The sequence below is a fragment of the Lepeophtheirus salmonis genome, chromosome 13 (genome assembly GCF_016086655.4).
Source record: "Lepeophtheirus salmonis chromosome 13, UVic_Lsal_1.4, whole genome shotgun sequence".
Classification (NCBI taxonomy): domain Eukaryota; kingdom Metazoa; phylum Arthropoda; class Copepoda; order Siphonostomatoida; family Caligidae; genus Lepeophtheirus; species Lepeophtheirus salmonis.
The window spans coordinates 8,246,103-8,269,041 of NC_052143.2; the positions used below are offsets into that span (position 1 = coordinate 8,246,103).

Here is a 22,939-nt window from a genome sequence, read left to right on the forward strand (position 1 = left end):
TTTCACATCAATTGCATGAGACTTCAGAGCCCTACAATTGATTCTGGGGTTTTTTCCTTCGTTTTTTTAAGATACAAGGTTCATTGAAATTGTTCGTAGCCTCTCATTAGCCTCTTTGTATTCAAAAGGCCGCGAAAAGAGAGAGGATGGGGGAAATTATTTATTTTCCCGGTTTTTGTGTGTTATGAAAGGAACTAGGAATAGGACTCGGATCATAATACCTATAATAAAAATGAACAAGCAAGTATGTTATTGTATATGGTTATAAAATAGGAACTCCTAGTTATGTACTTATACACATAGATTTATTACCACTTTTGATTTTTAGAAAATATCAGCGTTTTATTTACAAATTCACCTGAAATGGGTGGCGATTATGTGTTTACTATTATAGCTGCTTGTACATAAATCATAATACATGTAACATAGCGAGTTATGCCTGGTTCTACGTCTCCAACCTTAGTCAACCAAAATAAAATATACTTAAAATCACGAATAAAGAAAGTAAATATATATTATTGTTATTATACTCGTCATATCTTTATAGATCTATAGGAATTGGAGTGGAACATGGAGCCAAAAGGTTCATATCATCATTTTGTCACCGCTTATGATTTCTATACAACATAAATAGTATATTTCTTTTTTAATAAAATATTATGTAGGAATATTGATCAAGAGAATTTGTCATATGAGTAAAAACACAGTTGTTTATAGAGTTTTGATGGACAATCCAGGGATATATGTACTATAGTTTAATATAATATTTATTTGTACACATTTTATGATCCTATAGGCTATAGTTACTCCCATATTCTTGAATGCAGAATAATTTCTCTTCATTGCTCACTCTCTCTCTCTCTCTCTTCTCCTTTTCCCTCTTTATTTCATGTTGTTGAAGGCGTTCAACGCACCCATTGGAGGAAGGTGTCATTCCTCGTCACAAGAACAACAGCAACATTTTTTGCGCACGCCCTGGCGCAGACTCATACAAATATATGAAAAAAAGAAGTAAAGACCTCATCTTTAAAAGTCCTTAATATAAGTCCATACCGGTATTACAAATTCATTTTTTAGTGCTAATCATATATCCATGTAGAGCTATCCTCTGGTCCATCCGTTGTATTCATCGTGAAATTGTGTGTGATTCAGAAGAGGGTTCCAAGAAGAGGTAAACCATAGTGTTGTTGAGGGTTGATGTCGTTCACTCACGTGACTTTCCTCTTCTCTTATTGAATTTGAGTCCAAGTATGACGTCATCTCTTCACTCTTTTTAGCGCTTAAACTTAAGATCTGTGTTTCTGAATAGTACATAACTAATTATAATTGAGCAACGCTAGAGTCAAATGTTTTTCTGGGTCAATTACTGAATGATTAACATTTGAGTGCTATTTGTGTGTCAATATTATTTTTGCTTCTTTGGCCTCTGAGTGAGTTGCCTGATTAACTTAATTGTTTTTAATTAACAAGTGTTTTAGCTAAGTCAGTGGATAGTAGTTGGATTATATTGGATGGAACGCATCTTGTGGGAGTTTGTTGTGTGTTGCTCTCTACAGACTACATATCATATGTGTATGTAATATCAAATATCTATGCTATACCTTAGCGATGTATCTCTATGTCGAGTCACGATTTCATTAGCGATATCTTACTTAATCAAATATTTTAAAGAACCCTATTTTGAACGTGGCCAGAAACATAGATCCATATCGATAGCACAAATTCGTGCAAAGAGTCCAGAACGAGTCATGTAAATATTATAGTTTGATTGACATTCTGCATTGCCGTCGAATAATTATCATCCCAATAAGTACTTTGCTTAAAAAATATTACAGGATACAACTTTGAAATTAGAGTCATTGAGTTAGTTTTTGTTCCTTTATAAATATTCTGTATTTTTAATTTTAATTAAAATATATTCCAAGGAGTGTGAATTAATAAATAATATGTAATTCAATGATTTAATATGTATACAGGATTTCGTTATTAACCGCCTCCCTCTCATGTATATGTATCTAATTGAGGTTATATTAGTAACTAAATATTTTGATTTCTTTTCCAGTCTCTTGGAAGTGAATTGGCAAAAATGTTTAACTTTATCAAACGTGAAAAATCGGACAAGGAAGAAAAAGAACGGAAGAAAAAGGAACGAAAAGAACGAAAAAAGAATTCTAGAGAAAATTTGACTGTTGAGGATTTAAACCGATTGGAAGAAGTTCGTCGAAGTCTAAATATTACATCAAAGCCCAAAGGAATCCTTAAAAGTAGTTACAATCAAAGTAGAAAAAGTCAACCTGAGCTTGATGATCCCGAGATTCTTCTTAAAAATACAAGGCAAAATGAATACGTTAATGTATTTAATACAAGTCGAACTTCTGTACCCAAGACCTCTCTCTCGTCTTCTACAGTAACCACCTGCAAATCTCCAGTCTTCTCAACATCATCCTCCAACAATGAAGAAGATCGAGATTTTCCTTTTGATATGGTTCCAGCAACAACAAAAGTTAGAGCCTATGAGGATCATCTTTCTCCAGTCACACCAGAAAAGATCACACCGGCTCTTATAGGCATGTGTAACGGAGAAGGATTAGGAAACCCCAAGGTTCAGGGTACAGGAGGATTTTATGTGTCAGACTCTGCATCCCTATCCTTACCCAAAATAATTAGAGAAGAAATTAAAGTTCGAATAGTGGATGCTAAAGAATATAATTTGAATTCTGATAATTTTGATGTAGAAGGTCCAGAATTTTTTGATGGTGATAGAGTAGTGTCTGTTAATGGGGAGTCTGTTGTTAAAAACTCAACCAAGGTATTAGAGCTTATAAATCATGAATCAAGACATCCGGAGCATTCACTTAAGTTTGAGGTAATTGTTTGTCGTGAATGAAATATTTATTCTAAATAAGAAATGTATCCATGATCATTAATTTGTTGATTTGTTAAAGTCATGTTCACAAATGTCATCCGTCATTCTCATCCATGATCGACTGTTTTTTATGTATTAGCCGAAAAGATATTCATAGTACTTACTTTAACTTACTTCTTAAATATCAAGTTGATGCAAAGGTTAATTATTTTGTTATTGATTGAAATTAGGTTAATTATATATAAACCTTCTTTCAAACAACTAAATGACATTTAATTCCAATCAAAACTCATTGAAGAAATAAGACATTTTGATTTAGACTGCATGCTAAAGTACATCCATTTTGTACAGTTCATATTATATTTAAATCTTTGTAATATGTGTGGGATGTAGTATAATATTTTTAAATTTATTAACTAGCAGTGTTCTATATGTATGTATTTAGATTGTAGACACTATCCCCAATTGCAAATTCTTACTTTCCAAGACATAATTAATCAAATGTATCATCTATGATACATTTTTTATTTTTTGAAATCTGTTATAATAATTATCAATGGAATTCATATCAAATTCTATTTAAAAAAAAAAAAAAAACATTTCAATTATTCAAGTACTTTTTTCTGATGATTAGTCAAATTTTAGAAAGAAAAAAAAACATTAAAAAATATTTAAAGTTTCGTATTTAATAAAAATAATAATATATTATTAACTTCCGTTGAATAATTTGTAGCGCTATTATTAATATTTTAATATTAATCGTAATGTTGTTCAGATGTGGAATGAATAAATTAATTATATTTCCTCTCTTCTGTTTTAAAGGTGAAGTCAAGAGAGGAACTGTCGGAAATTATTAAGTACTTGGGTCATCCGGACTCTGTCTCTGACTTGATACCACGGACTTCTTCCATTCGCTTCAAATTAAAAAAGGTAAGACATTGTTTTTTCTTAGTCCTCTTCCTGGAAATTATTATTAGATATGTTTAACGAGTGAAACATCAATGTTTAATAAATCTGGATTTTTAATACCTTGATGATAACGTATCATCAATCGTCCTTCAATATGTTGCTTCGGCACGATCAGTGTTGTATTTTGTATAAATGTATTCAATACTCTTATCAATACATGATAGTGTATGGAATAACTGATTATAATTAGTTATTCTAAAATGTTCACCTTATTGTTAAATATTTCATCGAATAGACGTAAATACAATTTCAAAGTAAGTTATTTTTCACTAGCAGTAATTATTAATAGTCTTTCGCTTTTTGTCTTCAACAAATCCAAAATTGAGTCGAGGAGTATAATGAAATTCGTTTTTCTTGTTCCTAAGAGCCCTTGAACTCAAGAAGATATAGTATTAAACAAATAATAATTTGCTTAACACTGTAGGACTGCATTTTCTTCACTTTTTAATTAAAGTTTTATATTTTGATGGATAAGATTACATTATTGTAGAAGGTTTCTAAATTCCCTTAGTCATTTCATGGGTAAAAAAGTCATCTAATCTTTGCATGCTAAAGGCATATTTTTCTATATGTATGTGTACTAATGAACGAATCGTATTCTTTTAAGAAGCGTTAAACTATTATGTTTTGTAAAGAGATACAAAAGAGACTCATTACTCATTGGTATGATGAATGACTCACCATTTTATCATGTGTGTATGGATATTTAAATATCAAATTGATATACTCAATATCCTTTGACTTCGTAATAAGAGAAAGTTTGTTCTATAATGATGAGGAGAAAAAACGAGGATGTGGACGGATTCTTATTTATATGAAAAGTTTCACCTGTTTAAACGAAAGACTCTGGTTCTAGTTGTTCATTTGTGTGGTGTTTTTTTTTTTTTCCTACAGAAATCCCAGTATTTTCTCTTCTCAAATGTGATCCCCATAATTGAAGAAGTGAAAGTGTAATTTATAAAGAGGCATTTAGCTAATATGGGTTTTGTTTGTTTATTGATATGGGTTTATACATATGTACTATTATATTATTCAGAAGTCGGATTATGTAAGACAGAGGTTGATAATACTTTAAGTGATGAATGGCAGAATGTATAGAGAACTAACTACATATAGACTTATTAAGACAAAAAAGAAAATATTTTTGGCAATGCACAATGAAATGATGCGTAGACAGGGTGGGTTATGCTTGAGATATTTGATATGCATACATACATAGAGAATCAAAAGGGGGTTTCTAACTAATTGAGTAATAAAAATATGAAAAAAAATAATTATATAAATTCTGAAAGGAAGGCAGAGTGAGAAATGTATGAAATCACAGAAGACGGGTCAATAGAAATACATTGATGAGGATAATGGCAGTGCTAAAGAAAACGTTTGGTTTAATATTTGATCCAGAATCAGTTACACCAATGGATCTCTTATGTAAAGCATTATTTAGTACACGAAGTAATGGATATTTTAATCCCTTATGACTTTTGCAATTTCCTCTAAAGTCGTCAGTATCTATAGACCATGTCATAACACCTGCCAAGTTGTTATCATGTGCATATTCTGCTTTAACTCTAAGGGACTTTTCATCATCATAGCTGACCCACTTTTCTTTTTTAAACATGTAGGGAGCTTTGTAATATTCATCCCAAACTATTTCCCATGGTTCTTCTTCTTCATCTAATTCTTCGCAAATTTCATTGTAGCCCATAAACCCATCTTCACGAGTGTAAGGTCCATTAAATGATGTGGCTTTAGTTTTGCTACCAATTCCGTGGTCATGAGGATTGAGAAGAGCGAAGGCTCTACCATAAAACGGCACTCCGAGAACAGTTTTCTTTCGATCACCACCTTTCTTGATAAGGTAGTTAATTGTGTAGTCCACATTAAGGACTCTGTCCTGTGGAGTTTCATCTGGTCTTCCGTAGAGGGGGGCATTGTGCCCTGCTTTACGATCCCATTTGCCGTGGTAATCGTAGCACATGACATGCACATAATCTAAATATTTATACATGTAAGGAATGTCATAAGCCTTATCGATGGTGGAGGGGGCTGCTCCAATGGCTGCAGTTAATAGGAAGTTATGTTTCTTGAAAGCAACGTGAAGTTCTTGGATGAGAAGGATAAAATTCTTTTTATCATCTGGAACACCACCTCGTTTAGCTGCAAAAAACCGATTTAATACAATTACTTCATGATTCTAATTTCAAGAACATAAATGAGAAAATATAGAGAACTGTTTTTTTCATACCAGGGTATTCCCAGTCAATATCCAAACCGTCGAAGTTATACTTGTTTAAGAAATTAACAACACTTTCAACAAATAAGGCTCTTTTTTCCGCATCTCTAGCCATTGCTGAATATTTTTTAGAACCTTCGTTCCATCCTCCAATAGCAATAGATACTTTGAGATCTGGTCGTGAGTATTTTAAGTCTGTGACTTTTCTGTAGCCTGCAAGACCATAGTTTTCCTCCAAATCCATCCAAGGATCTAATGACTTTATCTTCGACTCAGTTTCATCCAAGCCAGCAAAGCTATAAATAAGATGTGTACAGAGACTTGCATCAATGTCCTCTGGTTTAAAAGCTCCATCCTTTGGTCTATAGTTGGACCATGTGCCCCAGTAACATACCACAACTTTATTGTGTCCATCGACGTTAAATTGTTTTTCCTCCATTTCCCTCTCTGTTCTTACGAATGCAACAGAGGAAAGTAAAAGAAGGAAATTAACTGCTCTACCTCCAACAGACATTGTTTGTAGCGCTAATTCAGTAGTAGTTTAAAGGCGATCTCTTTACAGTTATCTCTCTCGGTGTTTTAGTTGTATCTGTCCTGTCCTTTAGCTCTATATATGATATTTGAAGTAATTGAATAAAAATTTAGAATAACAATATTTCCACCATTTCAATATCACTTCTCACTGTTGAATTGGAACTAGGGGAGGAGATCACAATTTTTTGAAAATAAGACTTTTTCCAAGCGCGCTCGCTTCTTCAGGTAACGTCGGTTTGCAGCTTCTTCCTATAAGCACTGGAACAGCCCCAATATTTCCAGTTAGCTTCACACCAGCAGGGCAACACCATAGCCATCGCTGCTGCCTCCTTGGATCATATAATATTATCTATATCATTTATCCATGATCATAGTATAAATATATATATTATACAACAAGTTTATTATATTGGCATTACCTCCAAATTTGGTTCATGAGGTTACATACACATAATAAAATATATCCTTGGATATTTTCTCAATAAATGGTTTCTTCACATGATGAAGTAACACTTGAATTCTTACTATAAATGGAGAAATTTTTTAGTTTGCTGTAGTATAATGAAAAATACATATTATGATACGTGAATGAGAAAGATTTCACTTCTTCCTTCCTATTCAGGAATTGAAGAAGAAGATGTGTTAGAGGTCACGAATGTACCATGTGCATATATTTCTTAGGGGTTCTTTAGTCTTAGAAGAGATAACAATGCAAAATGAACATGTATCCTGCCATTGAATCTGTTTTGTTGCTATCTCTCTCTCTCTCTCTCGACCTTTCATTCTCCTCATTTATCTAATATAATTCTATAAACGCTTCAATTCACATTTCCTCCTCCTTGTCTCTTTCCCGTCTCGATTCTAATTTCATTTTCGCCTAACATTTGAAAGCAATAGAAATTTATGCACCCATGTTCTCCTACCCTATCGTGTCAAGCCTACCCAATAGATAAGCATCGCTATATTATAATAAGTTATACTTTGTTGTTAGCCAAGGAATTGTACTTCACCATAAAGAAAACGTTACAGAAATCAAATAAAGGGAGAAAAGAGTTATTATCCCATTTTCAAAGGGTTAACGAACTTTTTCCCCTGTATCCTTAACTGTACTCTATCTATGTAGGTTCATCATTATACCTACATATATATGCAATTCTGATTTAAGTCAACATATTATTTTAAAAAATCCTTACCTCTCTCAAAGCCGCTAGATGCAAGCAACAAAGACGTTTCTGACCATCACATCACAACTACACGACTACTAATTTCTCTGTCTAAAAGTAGAATATAAATATGTATATGCATTAAGCTTAGAGTTTTGTTTTACTTGATTTTTTCCCATGTTGCCGTTCTTTTGCGGGAGGAAATCGTTGTTATATTTTTTTATTATCTTAAGTCTGTCGTGGCTTTAATATGATTTGTTCTTAAAGTTTTACTGTTGTTAATTTAATTATTCTTTATTCTGCTACTAAAAAAGAGTTGAATCCGTCAGAATAAGACGACAACGCCCGTATTGTGTGGAGAGGAATAAATAATATCTATCATATGTTATGTAGAAGATAATAAGTATTTACGGTATACTATATATTTTGTCTCCGAGGTTTGATAATTCTGACTACCTATGAGGAACAGTGCCTTGGTTAAAGAGATAGAGAGAAAGGGCTCATTAATTACTTTTAATGAGGTATGAAAATGAAGCTTCCTTCGTGGGTTGTTGCCCTTGTTAATCAAGTAATGATTCGCAACAAAGAAATTATATTATTATTCATAGACATACACGACGATGTTATGATTATTTTATAGAGGTATATGTATGTTGTGTGGGGGACTTGCCTAATAATCTATTGATGCTATCTGCAGGAAGTGAAAAGTAAAAAAACACTTTAAAAGATTTGTCGTCATGTATAACTAGCATTATTATAATTACCCATGATTCCAATATGTGTTCAATGTTCAAATTTAAAATCCTGAAATTAATATTTATATAACTCATTCACGGCGTTCGTTTTTCCGAGGAAATTTCAATGGTTTTGTATTTTATCTTATACAGTTTTGTCAGCTAAATATGATGATTACACTTTGATAAACATAGATTTTAGGGTTGCTATGATATTGAATAATCTAAACAGGTTTCGGATTTAAAATCCCCACCCTGTAGACATTTACATTGTAAATATGAGTTTGACTCTTATCCCCATATCCTTTAGATTTGATGCAAATATGTATGTACATTATATTAATTCCACACACTCCTTCTACTTACACTTCCTTGATTTTTTTATTTAAGAAGGTATATTTATTTTTAGAGTATTGACGTTATAAATTTGTTTGTTTCTCAGCTCTACATTTACTACAAATTAACATATCTATAACGCCATCAAAGTTCATATTATTAAAATAATATTCTAGTAAATTATTCAACCATCAATTTATTCCTTCATATTCCATTATATCAAATATCTATGACTCATATTAACCTATATGTTTGTATTTTTAGCTATTTGGAGTAATTGTCCCATTATTATGTCCTTCTCTACATCAAATTTTAATTCCCTCATGAATTGAATTTTTTCCCTACAGTAGTATCCTGTATCTATGTTATATTTATTTATGCATGTACATTGTACAAGTATCCCTAAGAGCCTTGAATGTCAAATATACATACCGGGTGCGTAGTTGAAATCTAGACACTTATAAAAGAGAGAAATAAGAAAAACTCATTCCTCTCATAACCTGACAAACTCTGTGTATTGACACCCCCCTCCAAAAAATTATCACAATCAATTCAAAAATAGTCTCACAAAGAGACAAAAGAATGGAGATTGCTGCTCTACTTTGTGCGGAGCACACTAACAGATATCCGGAACTTGACTTAAGCAAGTATGCAAACTAATTACAACGCCAAATAGGTCATTAAGGACGGTATTGGCATCGAGACGAGCTTCAACAAGTCGGTGTACCGGTACAAACAGAAAAGGTCACACAGTCCTTTTTGGAGACAAACATTCAATTCTGGCCGAAAATATGGCCACCATACTCTCCAGAGGCTCGACTTTTCCTTCTAACCGCATGTCGAGACCAAGGCCGGTTGAGCAAGGGCACCGAATCGTTAAGCTCTCGAGGCTTAAGTTGATGAGCATTGGAACTCCATGAGCCCCAATTTCATTATTACAACCTGTATGAGCTTTTGGCAGCGCATTAAGGCCACTATCAAAGTCGATGGAAGCTACATTCAAGATTAGAAATGGCAACACATTTGTGGACATGTGCACAAAGTTTAGTTAATGTTACTCCTCTAGTTTCTGAAATTAAACCTCTTCAAATTACAGATTCAGAATATCTCATTTTCAATTACGCATCCGGTAATTGTTCTGTCAGTTTTTTTCTATCGATGTAGAAAGAAAGTCAGAAAGCGTGGGCCTTATGTCGTGTGCTGTGTTTGTATGAAGATATGTTAGCTACCTTTGATTTATTATTTATTTAGAAATCTGGTTGTGCTCAGTTTTTGTTTTTGGGTGAAGATTTCTTTGTATGTCTTGTTGTTTTCCATATTGGGGCTTTTAAAATGCATTTGTAAAGAATGATTTCTCTTTGATGATGATTTGACACTGTTACTCTATGACCTTAAAATATAAATACATTGGTATATATTATGTACTATGTAGGTATATTTTAACCAATGGGAAATAATCCTTCCTCATTCTACATATTATTTTCCTATCCCTTGATGAGGATTATTACATATCATTCTTCATATCTTCAGTATTAATATATATATATATATATATGGTACTTTTACTCTCAAAGTTCAAGGCAGGATAATTATTATCATCAAATATTGCATTGTTATTTACTATAGTTTGTTTTCAGCTATTTATTTTTTTTAGCTTGTAATATATTAATAAGGAGTAGTTGTAATACATACAGGAACGTCCACAGAAGGGGTTCTATCACGCCCCAAATCAAGGAATTTTCAAAATTATGGATATGAAAACAAAAAATTTTTGATGTTGTAGAAAAAAGTATCAATAGAAACGTTTAAAAAATAAATAAATAGGAATTCTTTTCTGAAAAGAAGGTAATTCCATGAAATTATGCTCGTGAGGAAAAATTTAAAATTTTTGAAAAAAAAATTTAATAACCAAACGCTGACATATATTATCATAATTTCTTATTATTGTTCTTTATTCCCCTACGAAGCGATGAGTGAGTTGAAAAGAAACTACATACTTTAGTATATACACACAGTATATTTGAATTTTTATTTTTATAAATATTGTGTACTAATATAAGAACGTTTAATAACTCATTTTGATGTGCATCAATTTCTCAAAATAATTTAATGGATAATTCAAGTTGATATCTTTTTGGTGATATTCATAGCACTCAACAAGTTTTTCTTCTTCTTGTCTTTCGTCTTTGTGTGACGGTTCTATGTTCAATTTCCAAGGTCATATTTTTTGCTTGTGTTGTTCCTACCAACCATCATACCATGTACTACGTTCGTTAACTCTATACCTAGGTAGATATGTTAACAAAGTAAGAAAAAAGAACGAAATATATATAAGAAGGGCGGAGGGTGAGTGTTTCTTGGATTCACGCGGTGGTTATATGCTTACTTAACGACTTGATTTGAAATGCATTTCTCCAATATGTAAGCCATTATAAATACGTATAATCCATTTTCTAACTTTTGATCCTCTTTTTGTGGTATTAAAGCATTTGGCTTATGATTATCATGCTCCATTATACCCTTGTACAACATATTATCAGGATTTTGCTATTATATTGTGAATGATGTGAATCCGCCTTTATCCCATCTATCAGAGTTGATGCTTGTATTTTTGCTGCTGCTGCTGCGGCTAGGTAGTACAGAAACACACGTGTCCAGTGTTCACCTACATGTTATGTACCACCTATATGAGTAATTTTACTCCTATAGATGACTTATTCAATTATTTCAGTTAATGTAAAAATTACTCATGAAATTTTTTTTTGATCCGTAAATTTCTGGCAACAAGTCTTTCCGAATATGCTTCGCCCCCCCATCCCCCCCATCTTTTTCTTTTCAGGGTCTTTTGGTTTCTGTAACTGCATTATCTTGATGTTCATATAATTTATTTTTGTAAAGCTAAATGTGATATTTTGATCAGAATATTTGTACATACATAATCATGGTATATTTAATTCTTATGAAACCCTTTGTGGAAATATCTCATTTTAAATATCCGGATCGTCTTTTATGATATGTAGATTGTAAGGGTATCGTAATATATTTATTCTATTTACATTTGTATAAATAACAAGCATTTACAATTACTTTTCATTGTCACATTGCTCAATTGCTCTTCGCCAAGGAAAAGGTCCATTACTGCTTTAAATCTACAAGTATGAGTATATACACGAGTACTGTAATAGAAGAGCCGTCCAGAGGATGATTAGTAGGTATCTACTAGTGTTAAGTATTGTTATGGATATCCTAGACCGCTATGATTTTTGTTGGACCGAATTAATTATACTTTGTAGACGGGTCTAAAAGAAAAATTCGGTCTAGTTCGGTTCCAAAAAAATCGGTGTTATTTAAAATTTGTCTGTAGTTTTCCGATTGTGAATTGCTTAAGCAGAGATGGCTTCGAAGAATTTTCACCATCCTGTCGTCCCACTTGCAATATGGAGCTCCAAATTCGAGCATCTCTTCCTTTGGCATCCTTTGGTTCTGGCCCTTGGAGAGCAGAGAAGTCCAACTAATCCCATCTGAATGTATTTAGAATGATCATAGGCAATTGTTTAATTAAAATCATATTTAAATTTCGAATTGTTATATATTTTAGTTTTATGGTTATAATTTCCTATTGTAATATATGGATGAAGGGATGGATAGATTCTGAATTAATTTCAAAGTTATACAGATATTTATAATCTATGTATGATATTTATTTTTAATATAATGAAAAAAAATATACATATAATATATAAGACAGAAAAATATCCGTATAAGAAAAATCACATAAAATCTCGCCGAAAAGGAAATTCGATGCCAAAAAAAAGTTGTATCTACATAATATTTTATTTTGGCATGATTTTCTTTCCTCTTCTTTATTATTTGGATTGGAAAAGGAAACTAATTTAAACACATTTATATATATTTGTGTATGTAAATGTAATTTCCTCATGTATTTTTAAGGTGAAAGTTATGTATGGATGAACTTATTACAAAGTCGTAATTCTATTATAATCACACCACCACGAGAAAGAAATAACTTTTTTTTCTTTGCTCTTAATTAAGTCAGGTTATGTGTAGAAGAAGGGCTCTGTTTTTATATATATTATAAAGTTCATGTATGTTTTCTGACTATAACTATAACTTTAAAGCTGCTTGATTCCTATTCAATGTATCTATTTCATTAGACGTAAAGGGAATATTTGTCTGATGAGAATTATGAGAGGTTGCATCATGTCACATTAGGATATCTTGTTTACTGTTTTGCCAGCCAATATAACAGTATCACTTATCAGTGGAAAATGATTACGTTATGTGGTACAAACATGAAGGTGTGTATGTTCGGTGATTGGATGTAGATACGGGAACACACTTTACCTGCTATTCTTCTTTCCTATCCTTGCATTTACGAGCCATATCCACCCATTGGCTCTGATCATAATTACATATACATACATACTTATTTTTGTCATTGCGAACCATTTAAATGGGCGGGCCATGTATTACAATGGTGGAATCACTGGCATTCCCTTTCTTTTACCTTCATTTGATTTAAATCCACATTTTGGTCGCTTATTTACTCGTATAAAGGGGGAACGATTGAATCAATTTTTGCACAGATTGATGAAAGGACAAAGTATACTATTTCATCAATGATAAAAATGATGTGCAGTACACCTGACTTCATCCATTATGTGGCTATATAGCTTTTGAAATGAAAAAAATGTCTTATTAGAAGTTGGATGAAGGATTGAGGTATTGAAAAAATACAATACATAGCTACGCGGTATATGTCTATTATATTTTGCAATTTAAATTTAAACCCGTTTATGTACTGCAGTGTTCTCAATCATTTTACAGGGCGTACCGACTGAGAAGTTATCAAGATTTTCACTTCTAAAATTGTACAATTTTTATCTTCTCATTTTAAAAGTATATTTCTAATTTGAGCAAATTGCTACAAAGTGCTTCCTATACTCAATATTTTCATACATGAAATAACTGTTTTAAATTCCTTTTGAGCGGCTATCAAATCAATACTAAATAAATATTAATATGAAATTTTCTGTAAGTTCTACGCTTTAGTATTATTAATTCAATCAATCCACCCTCGTGTTGTAACACTTGCTACAAAGGGGACTGTTGCAACAAGTGCAGCATCTAACATGTTTTTAGCCATATCAGGGCCCTGAATAGTTGATTGAGGGGTAATTGCACCGACCTACACTATGATGATAAATATAACTAAATGTAATTTGTGAAAAAACTATTGACTGATATAATATTTAAATAGATTCAAACAATAGTAGACATATATAGGACGTAGGTGTGTCGTGTTAAAATTTGACGAGTCTAAGTCGAACCAGCTCAGAGTAATTGAGCCGAAAACAGAAAGTGTTTCAACTAATACCCAATAATCTGTGAATTCTTTAGATCAACAGTTGGTAAAGTTAATAAATATCGTATATATACCTTCTTGCATATTGATAATTATTTAAATAAATTAGTGAAATGACAAATTCGTTTCATAAAAAGGCTTAATTCACTAAGTATACAAAGTAAAAATAAAAGAGTCCTTATTGATATATATTTTATAAATTACTCAAGGATTTTGTGTATATGCATTTGATTTCAAGCACCTAGTATGTATGTAATGTATATTTAGATATAATCTTTATTTATGTGTGTGCATGTGTTTAGTGTTCACACGAATAATTGAGTCATATGTTCTTAGAACTGATTGGAACGATGGCGATCTGAATTGATTAAATTTAGTTTATGTCATCATCGATTCCGCGAAGTGGTAAGTAGAAAATTAGTCCACCCAAAGTCTTTTTTTTTTCAGTTTTCCAAGTTCAAATCGTAATAAATAATATTAATATTTAAAGGGTTCTAAAACTGATGTTCGAACATATTTGAGTTGTGGGGGAGTACATTTAAAAAAGATTGTCCAAAGAATATGTTTTTTATCAAATAAAATGAAAAAGACCAAAAAATATATCATACTTTTTTTTAAAATACTATCCAAAATGTTACATAAAACATGGGCTGTAAAGTCCTGGGCTTAATTCGCTTTATGGAGCCGAGTCCCCAAAACACTTTTCAATCCATTTCTTAGCTTCAACTGTATTTTTTAATCCATCAAGAAACTGTTTCAAATTATATATAGTGATATACGTAGTTGGTGATTCTTCTGTCTGCTTTCACTTTTCTTTCATTTTATATTAATCAAACAATGTTTGTCTGTCTGGATGTTTGAAAAGCCGTTATTTCAACAAAGTATTCAACTAGAAATACATACAAAAACCTAAATTAAATTTACATTTATAATTATTTTTTATTGAAACTTTACGATCTGTTAGAATTAAATCCGCACTCTACTTTTTATTATTAATTTTTCTCTAATTTTGAATTGTCGAGGACTTATTTGGGACCTCCAACTTATTTTTCTTGAGCCCATAAAAAAGTGGAAAATTCGACATAAATATCGATACATATTTCTTCAAATTTTCTGTAAACGTTTTGTATAAGTTGCATTTACTTATATAAATTATAGTTTGTAAAAACAAATTGTATAAGTCAAAATTTCTACGTCTCATAACACCTTATTTAATTGCAATATCAATAATTTTAATTAACGGCTATGAATTGATGCCATCACTTTAACTTGTGCAATTTACTTATAGCGTTATACAGAGGTTATATAATGGCCTGGAAATGATTTTTGTTTTTAATGTGATTCAGATGATATTTTTAGATTGGAATAGTTTAAATATAGATTTAAAAAACACATGGCATATCAATCTTTATTCACTCTCTCAACCTTTTCCTCAAAAATAAACACGACCATATCTAATTCTTGTTCAACTAATCGACGTTTGAAACACTAATAAGAATGAAAAGTGGTAAAAAGTTAACAGTTTACTTCAAAAACATTTTAACTTTTGAAGATTTGGGTATCCCTTGTGGGGGAAAAAAATTGTTTTTTTCTTATAAATATTATATTGTGGTATTTGACATATTACAGGGTGTGCAAGCTATCTGTGCTACAAAAAGGATTTAAAAAAATGTAATTTCTTTTGAACAAGTTATGAAATTTAAAAAAAAAAAATAGATTCTGAAAGGCTGATGAATATCTAATTAATTTTATTTAATAAAATCACCTCCAACCTCCATTATAATCTCTATATGAATCCAAAAGCGCGAGCGGGCCTTCGCCACTTGGTCCCTTGGCAAAACCTGGAATTCCTTTTTTATCCGTAATATAAATTCGTCGTTTGTGTTTCAGGGGATTCGGTTAGTCTGTCATTCGATCGTACCACACCCACACACAAAAAAAATCGGATTCAGATCCGGCGAGATGAAGTTGTCAAAATTGTATTGGAACCATTTGGAACTTTTTGTCGAGGTGTGACAAGGAGGCGAGTCCTGCTGCCACATGTAAGGCCTCCCATTGGCGACCATGTCGATCCAGGGACTTTTTTCTCTAGCTCGTCCAATTATTGTGAGGGTTCTTTCTTCTGATACGGCTTCCAAGGAGGACTTTGTGTCTTTTCCAAATATTTGGGACTACGAATTTGTCAATTGATTCTATTTTTTTCCATCTGGAGCAGGTTTAATCAATCCACATAACAAAAAAAAGATAGTTTACTAAGTTCCCGAGTTCTTCCAAGAGAGTGCGCTGAATTAGTGGTATAGATGGCTTGTGCACCCTGTATATATTATATTTTAATTAATATCACTTTAAAATGTGATTATCTGAATGAGGCCCTGTCACTAAAAAATTAACTCATTCTTGGCTTAAGCAAAAGCCAATGCCCAAAGATTGTTTCAACAATGTATGTATGTTGTTTACTACGATTAGACGCAATTAATGTTTTAATTCATATGATATTTTATTTTAATACTTAAATAATAGACATAATAGGTGTAATAAGTATTTATATAGAATCTTAAAAGGAAGTGACTTATTGAACCTTAACGAATGGTAAATAGATATTTTGATTAAATTTTAACACCAATACCCTTGATCTTATATATCCGGAGAAGGATATTTATTATTAGACCTGTGCTTTTAAGTATGTATATAAAATATACATTCATATACAAATCGATGCGAAAACTTTTCTTAATATTTAAGAGTGAGGAATGATGAACCTTACAAATGCAGACTTTTTTGTCTTTATTCCCACTTTTTTTATTAAAGTATGACACTTAAATCTACTTTTATAAGGTCATGTTCATTATATTTGGCTTGACTTACTGTCCCACACATGTGTAATGTTAGAAACATCCGAAGGCTTTAGACTCCTCCTAAATTGCGAACTTTTGCATCGGTCGCGTTTAATTTAATATATATATATATATATTATTTGGCATGTTAAGGAGAAGGCCTGCAGTGTCCGTCATCCAAACACCAATACCCTCAAAGCCACTGTAAGCTAGCACAGCATGCCATAACAAAGACCTTTTGCCACTAAAGGTGGCTGCATTAATGATTTAGAGATGTAACCATTTATACTATTAATTTTGCTGAGATTCTATTGTTAATTAATAAATTATATCTTCCGGAAGTTTAAAATTCAAAGTGTTCAGATTTTAATGGACAACTCGTTAGAAGAAAATCCATTTTTTTTTTGTTGGTTGTTAAATAGAGGTCGCGCTATGTATATTGTATTATACATGCCTTTTATATTATATCTTTAATATATTGCTCTAATTGGTGATATGTTTTAAATATAGATGGCGTCTTTCTATATAGTAGTTCCATCTAACTTTGAAAATATAATATATGATCATTAAGTACCTACGTAGTAGGTATTTAATGATCATATATTCTCGAAGAAACGATTCAACCATGTACATTGCACAGTGTAGTTACATACATCACATATTATTGTCGTTATGTTACCGGATATCCGCAGTGTGCGTTGTAGTAGTTCTTTTATCTAATGTTTGGTCAATATCCAGTTTATAAATATGCAGTATGCGTGGTTGAAATTGCCTTTTCAAAACGCATTGGAGGTAGGGGATGTAAAATAAACAAGACAAAAATGTATCAATAAGGAAATATGTTTTACAATTTAGTAAAGTAAAATAATACAACTTTCAAATATATATGTTGTGTAAAATTTGCGATTTCTATACAAATTATAATTTTTACATTTCATTGCGTTTTATTTAGCTATATTATTAGTCATTTTAAGTAAATCTATTTTTTGATGTTATTATTTCATCTTAATATATTAAAATCACGCATTTATTATCTTACTAGAGGTAATACCCGGTGTAATTAAGCGTTGGCTAAAAGACAAAGTTTGTTTTAATAATATAAATGATAACTCCGCAACAAATCATCAGTGTTACTCTCAGTTTTTTCATGAACACACTCATACGTAACTGCTCAACACTTATATCAATTGATATGCCGTGTTCTCTCTTCAAGAATAAAAGAACAATAATAAGAGTTTGAGGAAAAAAAATCGATATGTGATGCCTGAGTACTTAAGTCTCTAGAGCGCTCACTGACTGTGATTTACCTCGCTGCTAAATCACATTAGCCATTAAATTTCACATTCAGTATTTTTTATAAAACAAAAACAGTTCCCTCTATATACACGTTTGATGTTCTATGCTCAATATTTCATTGATACGACTTCATTGCTATTTCTTAGATCAAAAATATGTAGATGATGCACATCAGGGATCGCTATATACAGTGCATCCTGTATACATGCTCGATGCTTCATGATAATCCTACTATATATATATTAATAGGACTACATTGTTATATCTAAGATCAAAATATGTATATGACATACATCAGGGAGTACTATATACAGTACATCCTGTATACACCGCTTGATGCTGCATGCTAAATGACTGCAAGATTTACGTTGACATCATTGTTATGTCATAGATAAAAATACCTTCATTTGGATCAAAGATACAAACTGATAAACTTTGCTTAATTAGTATAGATTTATATTAAGTGTTTAACAAGTATTACAACTGTGGACATTTGAACTTTGTGATGTACCACAAAACTCTCATCAATAAATAACTTTCATCAAAATAGTCGAAAAGGACATCATTAATATATCGACCATCCATGAAATTAGGCCTATCGCGATATGCAATAAATCAATTGTTTGTTGGTTAAATTAAAATGAGCGAGAATTTTTTGCAGTCTGCAATAAATTCCATCCTTACCGTTCAAAGTAAATGCACATCAAAAGTTTTTGACCCTCTCGGCGAATTGGTGTTTTTTTTTTCTCAACTGAATTTTTCAAGGCAGCGTGCAGGATTTGGCATTCAGTTGGTGATGGTTATTATTAGGTTGGTTGAAGGATTAATAAATTTAAGATTTGAATGAGATTATTAACTTGATTTGATGTAGCTTTTTCTCCTGATTTCAGTGATGCCAGTGTTTTAAATATTTATTCGGTAGGAACGGATAGTACTTGCATTATTATGTCGTTATCATTATATAAGTTCAAAATGATGTGAAAATGGCAATATAATCGCTTATTGCAATAATTAATGGGGTAATTAATCGCACAAAAAAATGTGTTATCGTGACAGGCTTTCATGAAATATTCAATTATTGCGTTATCCTTATCCCAAGACTTATTCTAAATTATTGCTTATACAAATTGTGTACTGCATAATATATAAGTTGAGATAAACATTCTCTAATAATACATAATAAAGTTAGTTTTATATATTATTTGCAGTTTATGCCATTTCTACTGCAATAATTAAATTATAGTTTTCTTTCTTCAAAATGAAATTTTTGATTTTAAGAGTTATAGTATCTATTGTAGTATATTAATAGACATTATAGCCTGTTTTTCATTTTTCCAATGACGTTGAGAGTTTGTTAGAGTAATTCTACTTGAGATTTTTTAAGCATACTTATTAATTATATGTATACTTAATCTTTGGATAAATTATCCGTGTGAAAAACTCATGAGAAGTTTGCCATTTCCTCATGATTATTTCTTTTGGATAACTAACTTCCTGTTTCTTAAAAAAATATGCAACTATATATGTACTTTGCACATATTTCTGCTAAAAATGTATAATCTATATTGTTGACTTTTCTATTTTTAAGTATGAGATAAACATATTTTTCTATATTTAGACATTTTTGTGTACCTTAAAATAATTTATGGGGTTCTAAAATACCTATCTATTGGTTAATGCTATATGAAGCTCTATAATCACACTTTGAACTTTTATCTTATTTTTCTTTAATGTTTAATGTATTTGTAATATTGTTTTTTCAGGTAAGCAAACTTTTTGATCCAACTATTTTAATATCCTTTTTAGTTGTGAACATTTATTTTTTGGCTATGTGAGTATTCCTTGATTTTTAAGACATTTTAAATATTTTATTGAACAACATAATTGTCTCATAAATATGTACTTCCTTTTGATATTTTAGTATGTGGGAAGATAATTCCATCCCTTAAATTTAAGTTAATATCTAATTATATAATTAATGAAGATTTGAGTAAAGTATTATGTATCTATGATACATCTATTTGATTGAGTATGCAGTTCGTATTGACTGTTAATCAATAATTATTTAAGTAACTTGCATCAAAAGAGATGTAATTCACATGCAATTTTCTTTTTAAAGTATTAAGAATAATCATTCATGCAAGGATGATTAATTATACATAAATGGTACTAAACCTAAGTTGGTTCTATTAGTATTAAAACATATTTTTAATACGTTTCACTATTCCCATGGAATATATTCAGAGAGGTTGTGTTGATTTCAAATGTGCTTTATTTCCGATAGTTTATAATAAATTTCTTCAATTATAGAGCATTATTATAATTTATATTTATTCAGTATGTTTATGTACGTATCGTTGAATTCAATATTGCTCAAGATTGTATGATTTTCAGTTATGTTTAAAATGATTTTTTCTCTCTTGAATAATTACTTGATATTAATTCCTAATTTGTTTTTGAGCAAGCACTCTTGCAAAATAATATTTGATGGAATCATACGTAGTTATTTTTATACTCACTAATAGTGATAATTTATCATTTGTTTGATAAAAATAAAATGATGGAATAAGAAGTTGACTTTTTTAAATTAGTGATTTGTATGTATATGATAAATATGCGATTGATATCCTGTTTCTTGTTTCGTATTTTAGAGGATGAAAAGTGAATATATATGAATCTCATATTTTTCAGGAGGAGGAGGAGGAAGTCAGGAATTTTTTCCTTCATTATTTCTCACGATAAAACTTTTCTACATACAATAACCTTTTGCAGCAGGAGTATGTTGTATGTAGACACAGGTAACAATACTGTGTCATTCGACTCAAAAAGTCTCCCCCCTCAACCCCTCTTTGATGGTAATTAATCTTATTTCTCTTTGTAAGAATAATACCTGTTTTTATTATTGATGATGGGGAAATGGGTAGGTGAACAGAGAAAGGTGAAGTTTCTGTTTTGCTAAAATGATGGTCATTTTTTCCTTCATCTTATTATTACTCTGAAGTAAGACATTTATATATGGATGATACTATCTATCCCTCAAACAACTATGCTCTACTTTGATTCGTTATATAATAAATAGCCACTGCCTACCTACAACAATTTCCCCTATTTCTATAATACTTTTAAGTATTATAAAAAGTTTTGACCTCACATTAACAATGCCTCTGACATTTTCTTGAGGTTTTCTTTGGAGGAAAGGCTGACTGGCTGGCGTGAATGCGTTCATGTTCATACTATAATAAGGTAGTACTAGTGGGGGGTGCTGTTTTAGTGGTAGATGAGGGAGCAGCTACGGAATGGTAACGAAAGACGTCGACTGATAGGAAGGTAAAAAGTTCTCACTGACGCGTTTTTATTTTATAACGATTTTTCCCCCTTCGTCATTTTTTTTTTTTTTGTTTTGTTATTATTCTGTATTTTAAATAAAAAATGTTTTAAAGTAGTTAGGAACTTGTTGGAGTGAGGATGTCGTCCTATTGTTATCATTTTAAACTTCGTTTGCCCTCTCCTGCACCTGGGGATAAAACCGTGAGATTTAAGATTCAAGTTCCTTTCAAATGCAAACGCTTTACTCCCAATAAATTTGGCTACTCCAACATGAATGGAAAAACTAATTTCCTATCCAAGGCTCTTGGGTTCCTCAAGCATAAAAGGTACGAATCCTTTTGAGAGTGGGAACTTTGAATCAATCTCCTTTGTGGACCTCGATCTCATCATCTACACCACCATTATGTATAAAGTCGTGTTTGGATTGTAAATACTACTGCTACGTTATAACTTATAAGTTATATATATATATATATATACTTCAGGAAGCATCAAGAAAAAAATCTTTAATATATCTGTGATATAAAAATCCTGCTTGTTCGTTTTGTGTATGAGATAAGGTTATTATAACTTCTTGTCTCATTGGAAAAATCATTCCCATCCATTTTTATTGTACTATAATATTATTACTTTTGTGCAATTGCTTTTTGTTTCTGTTTTTTTTACTCTTTACATTACAAAACAAAAGAAATTTCAAGTGTCTATCTGAATATCATTTTCTACCTTTACCTCATTTGTTCCAATAAATAAAGAATTGCAACAAATATCCAAGGATGTAAATCTTAAACTGTATCTTAATTATTTTTTAATATTAGGGAATTTATTTCTCTATTCATGGTTACATATTGAAAATGAGCTTTTACATTCAGCATTGCATGCAATATTAATTGATTCACATACAATTGATAGTTTTTTTGGTTAATTTTTTCAAAATAAGGAAAAGTCAGTTTAATTCCTTGGCCGTTTCAATTAAGCTTTAGAGGGGTTTGTATTGTACATTTTATCTAAGTAGATATATATATAAGAACATTGAACCCCTTCTTCAAATGTACAGTTATTCAGGAGAAATTCTATTTACCACAATTCAATCATTAATTATATATCTAATTGATGGTAATGTTAAGCGGTGTGGTAGTAGTTTTTCCATATACAACATCAGTCCTAACTCCTTGGTATCTAGATTGACGAGTGTTATTTGACTTCAACAGGATTGTTTATATTTTATTTTTTCCTGTCTCTCTTATTATCTGATAAATTTGCA

The 22,939-nt window shown here is 31.1% G+C and overlaps 3 protein-coding genes across 4 annotated transcripts in view; 2 read left to right on the forward strand and 1 right to left on the reverse strand.

Moving 5' to 3' along the window:
• The first annotated feature begins 407 nt into the window (after positions 1–407).
• On the forward strand, positions 408–22,470 carry LOC121128213 (uncharacterized). The gene is made up of 4 exons (XM_071892654.1): positions 408–504; positions 2,063–2,866; positions 3,689–3,796; positions 21,795–22,470. Exons 1-4 carry the CDS (start codon positions 436–438, stop codon positions 21,840–21,842), a joined length of 1,029 nt encoding a protein of 342 aa, XP_071748755.1. The 5' UTR covers positions 408–435; the 3' UTR covers positions 21,843–22,470.
• Positions 3,954–22,939, forward strand: part of LOC121128211 (unconventional myosin-XVIIIa) — a 115,019-nt gene continuing 96,033 nt past the window's right edge. The window contains exon 1 of the mRNA XM_040723786.2: positions 3,954–4,089. Within this exon, the coding sequence (XP_040579720.1) occupies positions 4,036–4,089 (54 nt within the window). The 5' untranslated portion in view covers positions 3,954–4,035. The remainder of the gene's footprint in view (positions 4,090–22,939) is intronic.
• On the reverse strand, positions 4,815–7,884 carry LOC121128212 (probable chitinase 2). 2 transcript variants are annotated; one of them, XM_071892653.1, is made up of 4 exons: positions 7,796–7,884; positions 7,022–7,126; positions 6,081–6,951; positions 4,815–5,992 (listed from the first exon to the last, which is right to left on the reverse strand). In XM_071892653.1, the coding sequence occupies exons 3-4, from the start codon at positions 6,580–6,582 to the stop codon at positions 5,154–5,156; spliced, it is 1,341 nt and encodes a 446-aa protein (XP_071748754.1). In that variant the 5' UTR covers positions 6,583–6,951; positions 7,022–7,126; positions 7,796–7,884; the 3' UTR covers positions 4,815–5,153. The 2 variants fall into 2 exon arrangements, with proteins under 2 accessions (XP_071748754.1, XP_040579721.1); XM_040723787.2 differs by having other exon boundaries at positions 6,081–7,126; positions 7,796–7,860.